The sequence below is a fragment of the Octopus bimaculoides genome, chromosome 11 (assembly GCF_046866305.1).
Source record: "Octopus bimaculoides isolate indiv1 chromosome 11, ASM4686630v1, whole genome shotgun sequence".
NCBI classification, from domain to species: domain Eukaryota; kingdom Metazoa; phylum Mollusca; class Cephalopoda; order Octopoda; family Octopodidae; genus Octopus; species Octopus bimaculoides.
The window spans coordinates 33,282,973-33,295,422 of record NC_142938.1 but is presented as its reverse complement, the minus strand read 5'-3'; the positions used below and the strand labels follow the sequence as shown (position 1 = coordinate 33,295,422).

Genomic DNA, 12,450 nt, shown 5'->3' with positions numbered 1-12,450 from the left:
ATTATAATTGTTGTTTGACTTGACTCAGGATTAGTTCTATTTCTGTAGTATTTATGTGGGTAGTGGGTTACCCTAGATATCCACATAATTTCAGTAAGCCATCAAGTACTCAAAACCTTTCTGATGATCTTTCCCTTTCTTAAGAAGCAAATCTTCAGTGGAACCTCTGATATTCCATTTCATTTTCATGTGTACAACCTTTACAGATTTCATATTCCAAATCTTTGCAATCTCAAATTTTAAGAGGATAAATTGTTTTTAATTTTTCATCTTTCTTCAAAATCCTGGAATCAAATGGGCATGGTAGAATAATCAGTAAGGAAATTCACTTTTCCTTGTCTATTATTGTTTTATCTTATCCATTTGAATTGAAAAATCCCACAAAATATTGCATTTTTCTGAATCAAGTACTCTTTCTACCTAAGGATATGATATCTTATGTGCTTCCAGCTTTAAATTCCCATTTCTGACAAAGCTTCCAGTGTAAAACTTTCACCACTTGATCATGCCTTCATTTCTTATATTCTCCCCAGGCCAACTTGTGTGCCTTTGTAGTGTTTTATCCCAAATTCCTCATTATTATTATTATTATTATTATTATTATTATTATTATCATCCTCCTTGAGCTGACAGAATTGTTAGCTCTCTGGACAAAATGCTTAGTAGCATTTCATCTGTCTTAACGTTCTGAGTTCAAATTCTGCTGAGGTCAACTTTGCCTTTCACCCCTTTTGGGATCAGTAAAATAAGTGCCAGTTGAACAGTGGGATTGACATAGTCGACTTACTTGTTCCCCTGAAATTGCTGGCCTTGTGCCAAAATTTGAAGCCATTATGATTATTATTATTATTGTTGTTCATTTATACAAGCTGTTCCAGTGCCACCCTCAGGTAACAGCAAGTATTATGGGTGTTATCTATGATTAGCAGTGATATATTGTGGGGAAAAGAGACCAGAATTTGAGAACTAAGATTCTGTTAAATTTGTAATATTTTAGTTTTGAAAAAGTTTTAAGAGGATCAGGTATTTGTAGGTTAACAATGTTTTTCTTAGAATGAGAACATTTTCTTTTATAGTTCTTATGCTTTTGAGTTTCCTAGTATTTGGCCGTAGTGTTCAAGAACACTATTTGGTATTCCCAAAGCTCCAGTGATCACAGGTATAGTTGTTGTTCTTAGAAGCCATATATATGAGGCCTCTATTTTAAGGTCCTTGTATTTAACTTTTCAAATGTTTTCACAGAAGTGTTGCAGCCTGCTGAGATTGACATATTTATTAGCAAATGTTTTGTCATTGTGATTGTTTTACCTAAATAGCTCAATCAGTTTGAATGTTAAAGTCCCAAAGAATGGTGGTGTCTTATTTTCTATTACTTTGGAAAACTTATGTTCCCACAATTTCTTCTTATACAGGAATCCAAACTTATAGCATATGATGCAATGCAACAAATACTGATCAAATCTATCATGGTAATTAGTGTACTAATTTGATCCATGCTAAACTGCAAATACTGCATGTCTACAATAGATACCTTCTGAAGAAGTTAACAAGCACAAATCTACATTCAGCAATTTAACTGCGAATCCAGGGCAACCTTTGCCTACTGCTGATATATTAGTGTTTTTGCACTATACATATGTATACAGATCACTGATCTTTAAGTAATATTGCCTGCATTGCTAATAATGAATTTCTGTTCATCCTGCTGGTTAAATGTGACATCAGTGATCTTTTAATCAAATTAAAATAAAAAATAAAACTAAGTAAATTTGAAAAATATTTATATAATCTAATTATATATATATATATATACACAAACAATATTCACACAATATTTCTATCATGGAAAGTTGTAAAACATCCCACTCTACATACTGCAACCTTGCAGAATGCACATGGGAAAGACGTTTCAACTGGCCGTCCACTGGGAGTTTTTCTTTGTTGATGTAGACATTCATGGCACTGCCTTTTGCGACCCCCGATTTTTTCTAATTTATGTAGATCGGCTGAACTCAGAGGAATATCTCTCTGGCAGGCTTTGCTTTTCCTTCCTGCAGTTATTTTTTTGGACGAATAACCTGCCCTCAACTGCGTTGCTACATCTGCTCGAAACTGCAGATGGTCACACCACTTGCGAACCCCTCCTGATTTGGTATATAATATAAATGCATTTACAATGCTCATGTTTACTATATACCAAACCAGGTATCACCACCATTTATTACCCGGTCTACCAACCGGATAATAACTCATCATCTGGTTCAGCCAATCTACACATGGTTGTGCACTGGTAGATAGAAAATTTATCTGTCTCTTATCTCTATGTGGTTGCTAGCAGATTTCCTTTCTGCCGTTAGATTATTTCACCTCTTTTTTAATTTTGCTTTTTTTTTATCCAACGGCAACCCTTTTCTACTAGCAATTACCGCAGCACACGTATACGTTACCACAGCTTCTAAATCTACCACAAGTTTGACCGAACTAGAAAATCGGTCAAAAAATAATATATGGCCCTGGTTATGGTATGGAAGTGATAAATTCCAGACCACATCGTACCCTAGGCCATGCTGACTAACATTATTGTCTCTTTTCCCTGTATAGAAGCTAAATCCACAGCAGTACCTAGTATTTGCTTCACAAATTTTCCAAACTTTGATCCCCTATTTTGTGGGCTTTCCTGGCATATGCTGTCGGAAGTGTATCCTTCCTTTATACCCCACCATACCCTCATCAACGGATACGTATCTCCTAGGATTGTAAAATGTTTTATATGCATTTTGAATGCAGTTGATGAGGGGTCTTATTTTAAATAAGGGATCAAAGTTTGGTTCTCCATGTACTGGGGTACTGCTAGTGTCTCTCACATGTAAATACTGGTTCAGTTTCACAAATCGTATTCGGGTCATAATACTGGAAACATACTGATCGCTAAAAGGCTCCTGTAATTTGTAATTCTGGGTAACTGTCTTAATACCCATAATAATATTTATGGCAAAAAATGCCCGTATTTCATCAACGATTGCAGGAAACCACAAGCTATCTTTTTTTCTAGCTTGTTTACATTCTGTGTAACAGTTTGTTTCTGCAGTGATTGCTTCAAGCAAGCATGCTAGAAAAAAATAAAAAATAAAAAGTCTAATGGTTTCACTTCTTGAGAAAGACTATGAGTAGACCCTGTCTCTTCAGAAAAATTGTTAATAAAAATGTGTTTTAAGTTTTTACTCCATTCTGGTGTAAAATCATCCTCGATGTCGCTGTCGCTGCTTTCAGTTTCTTCAGAATCGCTGCTTTTGGTTTTGGATACAGAAATATCCAATTCATTTTCATCCACCACATGCTTTTGTACCTCATTCATTCTTTTCCTCGATATCTCTATATCTTCTGTTGAAAAGCCTTCAAATTTGGAATCACTGCTTGATAGCATGAAACTCCTCTCTATTTTCAAAGTTGAAGAAAATTTATGCCAAAAAAAATGTGGAAAAAAATCTTCCAAAATTCACCGAGTTAAAATATCATGCCAAACAATGTCGGATACAATAACTCAACTGTTTGCAAAGTGAAATCATGTGTTTTCACGAATGTACTAACGAGACTTGGATTCAAATTTACATTTAAATAACAATGGATACACTCAGCTGGATATGACTGGATTGGTCTTATGGACCAAAAAATTTTTCGTCCGGCTACGGCCGGGTTAGTAATGAAAGGGTTAATACTATATGTCTATAAGAGATACTTACGCAAGGCTTTCAACATATACACGCTTTAAGCATGTAAACATATTGCTAACATATTGACCTAATAATGCTTCAGTCGTTAATAATGAATATATTATACACACACATGTGCACACAATAAGCTTCTGTATAGTCTACATCTACCAAAGTATTGTAGAATATAACTATATGGTGTAATGAAGTGGGATAGAACTGAAAGCCATGGAGTTTGTTACCACACAGTCATATCTATACCTCTTTTCTGTTTCTTAATTCTCACAAATTTAATACTTTATCTAGGGACAAAATTCATGCACTTGAAGAAACACTGGCAAAGGGGTCTTTAAAAATATTGAAGCTATCAAGAGCAAGGACAAATTATGCAAAACTCCACAACAAGGTAGGCTTCCTGGTAATTTTCTTACAGGTCTCTGATAACTTTCTTTAACACAATATGTATTTATATAAGTGATTGATAAGAGGAGTTGTTGGCAGAACTATGGAGTTGGTACATGAAATCTTTGACTACTACTCTTCAATTTATGGCACAACATACTGTCTCCTTTATCTGTAATTAGACTAATCACATATAAGTAGTAAATGTTAAAATGGAAACAGCATAGACAATTTAAAGTGGAAATAACATGTAAATTAAATCAAAAATTCAAATCCAAAATTTACTAACATCTTGTTCTTAGAGATAGAATTGCTTCTACCAAAGCCACCTTCATAGAAGACCTTAAATCTGATTTTATTGTTTTCAATGCAGAAAACAGTAAAATTGATATTTGTGAAACTGAGAATGTTAGTGCATTATATTATAGTTAGACATAGTGAGTAAAAATATACCAACTCCAACTTAATTAATGAAGTGACATGTTATACAATCAAAATTCTTTTATAACAAATACCGTTGAAAAAATTTTTCACTATAATGAATTTTTACGATCCTCAACAATAATGTTGTTGAAACAAGGCTATATGATTTTCACTATAAAGAAATACATTACAGCAAATATTTCAATAAAACAAATCAAAATTAGGCTCCTAGCATGGGTCAAATGGTTTGACAGGATCCAGCAAGCTGCAAAGCTGTGTCAAATTTCAAAAACAATGAAAAACAAAATTATTTTTCAGATAAGTCCTCTAAACAAGCCATGTAGATTGTGACAGGAGCAAAGACAATGCTGCTGTTAGAAATCCAGATGACGTGAGGACATGGTTGTGTTAAGAGTGTCTAATTAAAGGACCTATGAGGTCAGGCCATATAGTAGTGCTTGAAAAGATGGAGAAAAGGCTATAGCATACTTATGGGCTAGAGGCTGGAATGTGCCTGCTAGTAATTTTAATGCCTATCAGTTGGGTAACTTTTCTCAGGGATGCAGTCTAGGATGTCTGTGTATGTAATAGCAGCACTCTCAAATGTGAGAGCAGTATTCCATTGTTGGCTTCACTTGAGCTTTGTAGAGTTTTAGTAATTGTTAGGGCTTGAAATATTTTCTTTCCTCGACAAGAAAGACTAATCTTTGGAATGCAGTCCTAGCTATTTTAAGGATGTGCTTTATGGTCAGAAAGAAATTTTGCAAAAGCAAATCAGAACAGTCCAATTTATTTTGTTCTTTGCATATATGCTAATGATATGCAAATTTCAGAAGTCAAGCCAAAGTATCAGAAACTGTTTATAAATAAACATTCATAAGAATAAAAGTCTTCCAACTATGACCATTTTGACTTTTTTATGGAATCAGAAATTTTCAATTTTATTAGAAGGAAAGCTTCCAGCCTAGCCCATCCTACAATTTTTATTTATCCAATTTTTTTTTATCCAATTTTCCTAACATGAATATTATGCAAGTGATGCAAGTTCATTTCCTGTCATCCTTGAAAAACATGCCTGGCCATGGGAAAACATTACCTTGCTTGGAAACAGATGAGGGTTGGTAACAGAAAGAGCATCTGGCTAAATCTGCCTCAACAAATTCTCTCCTCCCCATGCTAGCTTGGAAAGGTAGACATTAACCCATTTTTTTTTTATTGATTCACAGATTGTTTTTTCACATTAGTAAGAAAAAAAGTGTTCTAACTATGAACATCCCTTTTACAAATTCATACTTCAGTTCAAATATGGATTACAAATCAAAATTCATAGGTAAGCAGCGACTGGCAAAAACCTGGGTATAAAAAGTGGTGGGGGCAAGCAGCTATATAACTGGGCAGTGAGGGCAGAAAAAAGGATTGGAAGACAATCATAGTTTATGAAGAGGAAATGCAAGGAAGAGAAAGATGCAGTTTAGTAGAGGAAATGTAGTTTGGTTTCTTGGGGTTGGGTGTGTGAAAAGTTTGTTGCTACATATGGATAGAACACAACACACCCAGTTTTGCTGATGTGGGTGGGTTTTCTCTAGAACCTCATATTGCAAGACATTTTGGTCCATTGTTATTTCCTTGATGAACCTCAACATCCTAAGATTGGTCCTCACCACTTCATCCCATGTCTTACATCCCACTCCTTTCCTATATATTCAACAGGGCCGTTTACCCGATGGAAAGAGAGTCTTATCTGCTTTCTTGCTAACAACAACTTTAGTCATTGCTAAGTTAATTTTAAGGCCCTTTGATTTCAGGTTTTGTTTCCAAACCCAGAACTTCTCCAATTCTGCTCTAGATTCTGCAATAAGAGCAAGATCATCAGCATTAGCAGTTCCCATAGGCATCCAATTTAGAATTTCTCTTTTAAGTAAGAGTGGACTAAAAACTGATCCCTGATGAACTCCAACTACTACACTAAATTCATCACTATATTCAAGGCTGACTCTCACCTTACTGACAGCACTGCTGTACCTGGCTTGTACAGCTCTGACAAGTCACTCCTCTACTCTTAGCTTCCTGAGAGACCACAAGATAAGAGAGCAGGGAACCCTGTCGAAAGCTTTCTTCAGGTTGATGAAGGCTAAGTACATTGGTTTACTTTTGGCCAAATACTGTTCTTGCAACTGTCTCACTAGGAAGATGGCATCTGTGTTACTTCTCCCTGGAACAAAACCAAACTACATTTCATCTAAGACGTAACTCCCTGTAATTTTCATGACCTGGCCCAGCTGTTTAATACCTCTGTAGTTATTTCTATCTAAGGCATCACTTTTACCCTTGTAGCAGCTAACTATAATACTACTACACCAGTCATTGGGGTTGATGTCTTCCTGAATAAACTGATTAACTTTGCGAATGACTTGGCTGTATCCCACACTGCCTGATACTTTAATCATCTTGGCAGTGATACCCAATGGTCCAGGACTTTCCCAGTTATTATATCTTTAATTGCCCTATCTATGATACTACTATCAACTCTGATACCTGGTCCCTCGATTGGTTCAATATTTGAAAGACTATCTTTGTAATCATTCTCCATATTTAATAAACTTTCATAATAACATTTTCATGCATCTTTCTTCTCTAAGTCACTAAGCACAAGTAGATCATTATCCATTTGCACGTACTACAATTTCTCACGTACTACATCTCTATTCTCTCTGATTGTTTTGCAATCCTGAACACCTGCTGCCTCATGCTGAATAACATTGGAAAACTTCTTACCTTCTGCTATTCCTTTTGCTATGTAAACCTGTCACTTAGCTTCCCTTCTGGCTCCCTGGTATAATGCTCTGCTTCCACCAGTTTTCCAGTCCTTCCAGATCTGTCTCTTCACTTTTATAGCACTGTTCACCTCCTTGTTCCACCACCATATCACCCTTGGCCTAGCTGGAACTTCGCACCAACTACAGATTTGGTTAGTGGCACCCAGTAAATTGTCATGCAGGAACTTCCAGTTATCCTCTAAGCTATATGTCCCCTCCTCCTCTTCCTCTCTATCATCAGAGGCTTCTGGTAGAATGTCTGTAAATTTTTGTTGGTTTGCTGGGTCTCAAGCTTCCATAATCTTGTCCAGCATGATTTATTTCTCCAAGTCTCTCTAGACTTAATTCTGAAGTCACAAACTAGTAGCCTATGTTGGGATGTACACTCTTCACCTTGGTCTGTCTGTGTGTGTGTACACACAGATGCATGCACACACACATATTAATATTATCATCACCATCATCATCTTTTCATGTCCATGTTCTAGGCTAACTTGGGTTGGATGGTCTGATAAGATCCAACAGGTCTGAGGATTGCATTAGTTTTCAGTGTCTTCTTTGGCATGGTTTCTATGGCTGAATGCCCTTACTAATACCAATCACTTTACTGAGTGTATTTGGTGCTTTTATTGTGGTACCAGCACAAGTGAGGTTGCCATGTATCTTGTAACTTCACAAGCTGCATGGAACTAGGGAGGCAACATTATGTAAGGTGATGAAAGATTGAAGTATGAAGGAAGGAGCTGGAACAGGTTTCTTGCTAAAGAGGAAAAGCATGACTGCTTGTATTATACAAGAGCAGGTTGCATAATTAGTCTGGAGCTGGAAAGAGAAATAAAGATAGTTGGGATGAAATGGTAGGGTGAGCCTAGAGATGAGGCAGAAGATTTTGGTGAGGAAGCTGTTAATTTTTAGAATGATATTGTAGAGTTGGTGCGAGAGCTTGAATATAAAACAAGTAGGATATGACTGGTTTAAATGCTAAAGGATTGAGCAATTGGCACTTCTTTATAAGCATTGCATGAGCATACTAATTTAGTTTCTCTCATGCACACTACATCTGATTCCTTATGTGCCCAATTTTTCTTTTAATACATATTTGTACTTTGTTGTTCATACACACTTATATTGCACTTGTAACAGAGCATGTTAGCTTCATTTCTTTTTAGTCTTCACATATATTCAGGACCCACATCTGGCTACTGTATAACATTGCTGTTCATACATAAAAGCATTATACAATCTGCTTTTCACTCTGTTAGGGAAACCTTTTGTCACTAATAAAGATAATAACTCTCTGAATTTTCTCCAACCTGTTCTTATTCTAGCAGCTATACTTTAAGAGCACTCTTCTCTGCTGTTAACAGAAGCTGCTCATTACTTCCAGGATCTACCAGGGTATTCAAGAAAATCTATACCCCATGCATTTTTAGTATTTATTGCTTCTGCACATCTGTCACATACACAGTCTGCTTTGTTAACTTTCCTGCAAGACCACTGCTTTGAGCACACTATATGAAATTCTTACCTATTCCTTTTCTACCTATTGAACAAAGCCATTTCCCTGATGGAAGCAGTCCTGTTTGTTTTCCTACTTATTAAAACTTTGGTTTTTGCTAAGTTAACTTTGAGGCCTTTTGATTTCATGCCTATTGTCAAGTTGACATCTTTGGCCTCCTTGATAACCTATTTTCTCTCTGTTCCACTTATCACTCATTTGACACTTCTGCATTTATCAACCATACCTTCAATAACTCATGCCTGTCTTGCTCATCTTTCAATCACTCTCTTTTTTTCACTCACTTAGTACTATGGTGCCTGTGTGATTAAGGATAATGTTCTGTTCATCCTTTTAGATGGGATGCCTACTGGATCTGTCTGACCTTGATTCCAACACTCCACTTCTCCCTTTCTCATTCTATGCCTCTCATCCATCTTGTGTCAAGGCATATGCATAAAGTACTTTATGAGATCTGCAATGTACTTCACATTCTTCCCATGGGCATTTGGCATTATCATCCACCATATACTGTCACCCTTTATCCACATCTTATTATCTATTACTCTCTCACTCTTATTCTCTCTAGTGCTGGTGCCACAAAAAATTCACCCAGTAGACACTAGTAAGTGTTAGGAAAGTCACCCAGCCATAGAAAACAAACCAGAAATGAAAATTAAAAGTAAGATGTGGTTCTCCAACTCATGTAGGAGTGCATGAATGATCCATCCAACCCATGCCATCATGAAAAGTAGACACAAAATGATGATGATGATGCTGTGTGTGTGTGTGCGAGAGAGAGAGAGAGGGAGAAAGAGATTGTAAATGGCGTTAGGTTTCTGAATTAGGTGTTTAGTGGGAAAACAAATGAAAAAAAGGCAGGTTAGGATAGATTATTGTATTTTAGAGATGTTTTGGAGATGCTAATTAGAATGTGTGTTTTTTTAACTCCTGTTTCTAGACTCTTTATAGAACCTCTAAGAATGGGAAGAGGGAGGGAAGATGAAAGGTGTCCTCAAACTGGAGACAAAGCCTAGATGTTTGCAACAGAGTAGAATTCACTAAGGGTACACAAGGTGTCAGGTGGTAATGTTAAACTGGATAATTGATTATTTATACCATCCAATTAGGCCATGACAGAATTTGAAGTCAATGCAATTATGTTGAAAAAATACCATAAGGTATCTTGTTTGATGGTCTTACAAATCTACCACTGAATTGGTACTTGTTTTCTCAAATCCAAAAGAATGAAAGAACTGGAATAAATACCACTGGGCATCTGTTCTAGTCTTTTTAAAGTCCTGCCAATCTAATGCCTTGGATTGGTACTTTTTTATTGACCCCTAAAAGGATGAAAAGCAAAGTTGACCTTAGTAAGATTAGCCAATGCTATAACACTCTGCTAATTCACCACCTAGAATGTAAGGAACCAGAGGAACAAGAATTTTAACAAAATTATTTGTATTTTCATTTCAGCTGAAATTGATATCGACTGTACATCAAACTCAACCAACAATACAGTTACTCTTGTCAACTAATGAGTTTGTAGGAGCCCTGGATCTCATATCTACTACACAAGAAGTCTTAGCTCAAGAACTAGCTGGTATTCATTCTTTCAGGTATGTCATTGATTTCCATGTAACTTTATATCATCATCATCATCATCATTGTAAGTTTTATGTATACAGAGTATAAACACACTTTAGCTGTTGGTAACTCAATTTTCATTTCTTTTTAGTTTTAACCCATTATAAATAAGGAAGGAAATCAGATTCAGTTTTGAACAAAGGAAATTTATCCTAAAGTGCTATTGGAAATTTGAAAACAATGAAAATGCATAAAACAGTTTAAGTGGGAGTTTCAAACAGATCTATCCACATGTCTAACCATCAGTTGAATTAGAGATAAGTTTGAAGCAGATGGAATTTTCAGAATGCCCACAAGAAATGTTTTAGAAGACTGCAGATATTGATGAACCCCACAAAGTAAGAAAGGGTATTAGAAACATATTGTTAGAGTTCAAGAAAATCTGCATGGCAAGTAGATCATGAGAGAGGAATCTCAAAGTCAAGCATCCGTCACATTTTAAATTGCTATATTTGGAAAGGTTGATAGTCCATGCTCCCAATGAAGATGATTGTGGATTTTTTGAGATTGGTACTTGGCAAGATGTGTGAAAGATTCACACTTTCCAACAAAGATGGCTTGGAATGATCGGGCTACATTTAAATTAAATGGCTTGATTAACTGTCACAGTTGCACTTACTGGTGACCTGAGAATCTGCATATTATGGAGGAACATCATGTTAATTTGCAAGGAGTTACTGTATCATCAAAAGGATTAATTTGACTATTCTTTTTTATTGTACTGTGACTGGTCCATATACTTAAACTTGCTGTGACATTATGTCATGCCAAGCATTCAAAAGAACTTTGATGGTGGAGTTTTATTTCCAGCAAGATAGTCCATCCCACACTACTAGAGTAATGTAAGGGCCTGCCTTGATGAGATTTTGCCAAACAGGTAGATTGGATGAAGAGGTTCAGCAGAATACCTCTCATGTTCACTGGACCTCACACCATTAAACTTTTTTATGGTGATATTTAAAAGAGTTTATGGTACAAAACTTGCAACAGTCAATGAATTGAGGACAGCCATAGAATAAGAATATGTACAAATACTAATGAAATGTTTTTTGATATTTGCAATTTCATAGCTGCATATTATCAGAAGTGCTTGGACGAGAACAGTCATAAAGTTTGAAAACTGACATTCATAAAAACAAAATGAAATTCTGTCTGTAGATTTTATTAAACTTTGAAAATGAATTGTATTTAATAAACACTGATATAATAATCATTCAATGTGTTTTTACATTTTTTGATATACCGTGCTTACAGTATAAGCAGTGGCATGGCTTTGTGGTTACAAAGTTTGCTTTAAAAAATCATCATTTTAGGTTCTCTCCCACTGCTAAGTAAACTTCTTAAACACACAGCCATCCCAGAACCTGTATTTTACTATTATCAATAATTATTTTTACAGGCATTTGGGCTCTCAATTAGCAGAACTTGAGAAAGTTATTAACAAGATGCTATTAGCAGAACTTAATAAATATGTTACTGCAAAACTAAATCGGCCAACAGTTGATCCGCAACCTTTATCTGATGATGTAAGTAATCAATGATGTTTTTTAAGTTTCAAATTTCTTTTAATATTAGAATTTAGTATTGTGTCTTTTTTTTATATGCTTGCGTGCATGTGTGCTTATGGCAATCAAGATTATTGAGATGTAAATTTTGTTCACATACAAATTATGTATATACATGAAAGTGTGTATATATGTTCATCAATGTTTGTCTATAATTTTATCATCATCATCTTTTAACCCTTTTGATATTAACCCGCCTGAAACCACTGGCTCTGTAGTATAAATATCTTGTTTGCAAAAGTTCTGAATTAAAATCTTCGATGAAACCTTAGTCACAATTTATGTTCCTAACACTATCTTAATGATAACTAAGTTATTTTCATAAATTCTTTGTTATATTTATAATTAATTGAAAGAAACACAGAACATCTCAACAGAAATATGGTAAC

General features: G+C 35.4%; 1 protein-coding gene across 3 annotated transcripts in view; it reads left to right on the top strand.

Annotated features, from left to right (window-relative positions):
- Positions 1-12,450, top strand: part of LOC106871767 (vacuolar protein sorting-associated protein 54) — a 484,461-nt gene that overhangs the window by 134,917 nt on the left and 337,094 nt on the right. For 2 of the 3 annotated variants that reach the window (XM_089359786.1, XM_089359788.1), the window contains 3 exons: positions 4,017-4,116; positions 10,326-10,468; positions 11,896-12,022. In XM_089359786.1, coding sequence (XP_089215912.1) covers positions 4,017-4,116; positions 10,326-10,468; positions 11,896-12,022 — 370 coding nt within the window. The remainder of the gene's footprint in view (positions 1-4,016; positions 4,117-10,325; positions 10,469-11,895; positions 12,023-12,450) is intronic. The other variant, XM_089359787.1, reaches the window with a different exon arrangement.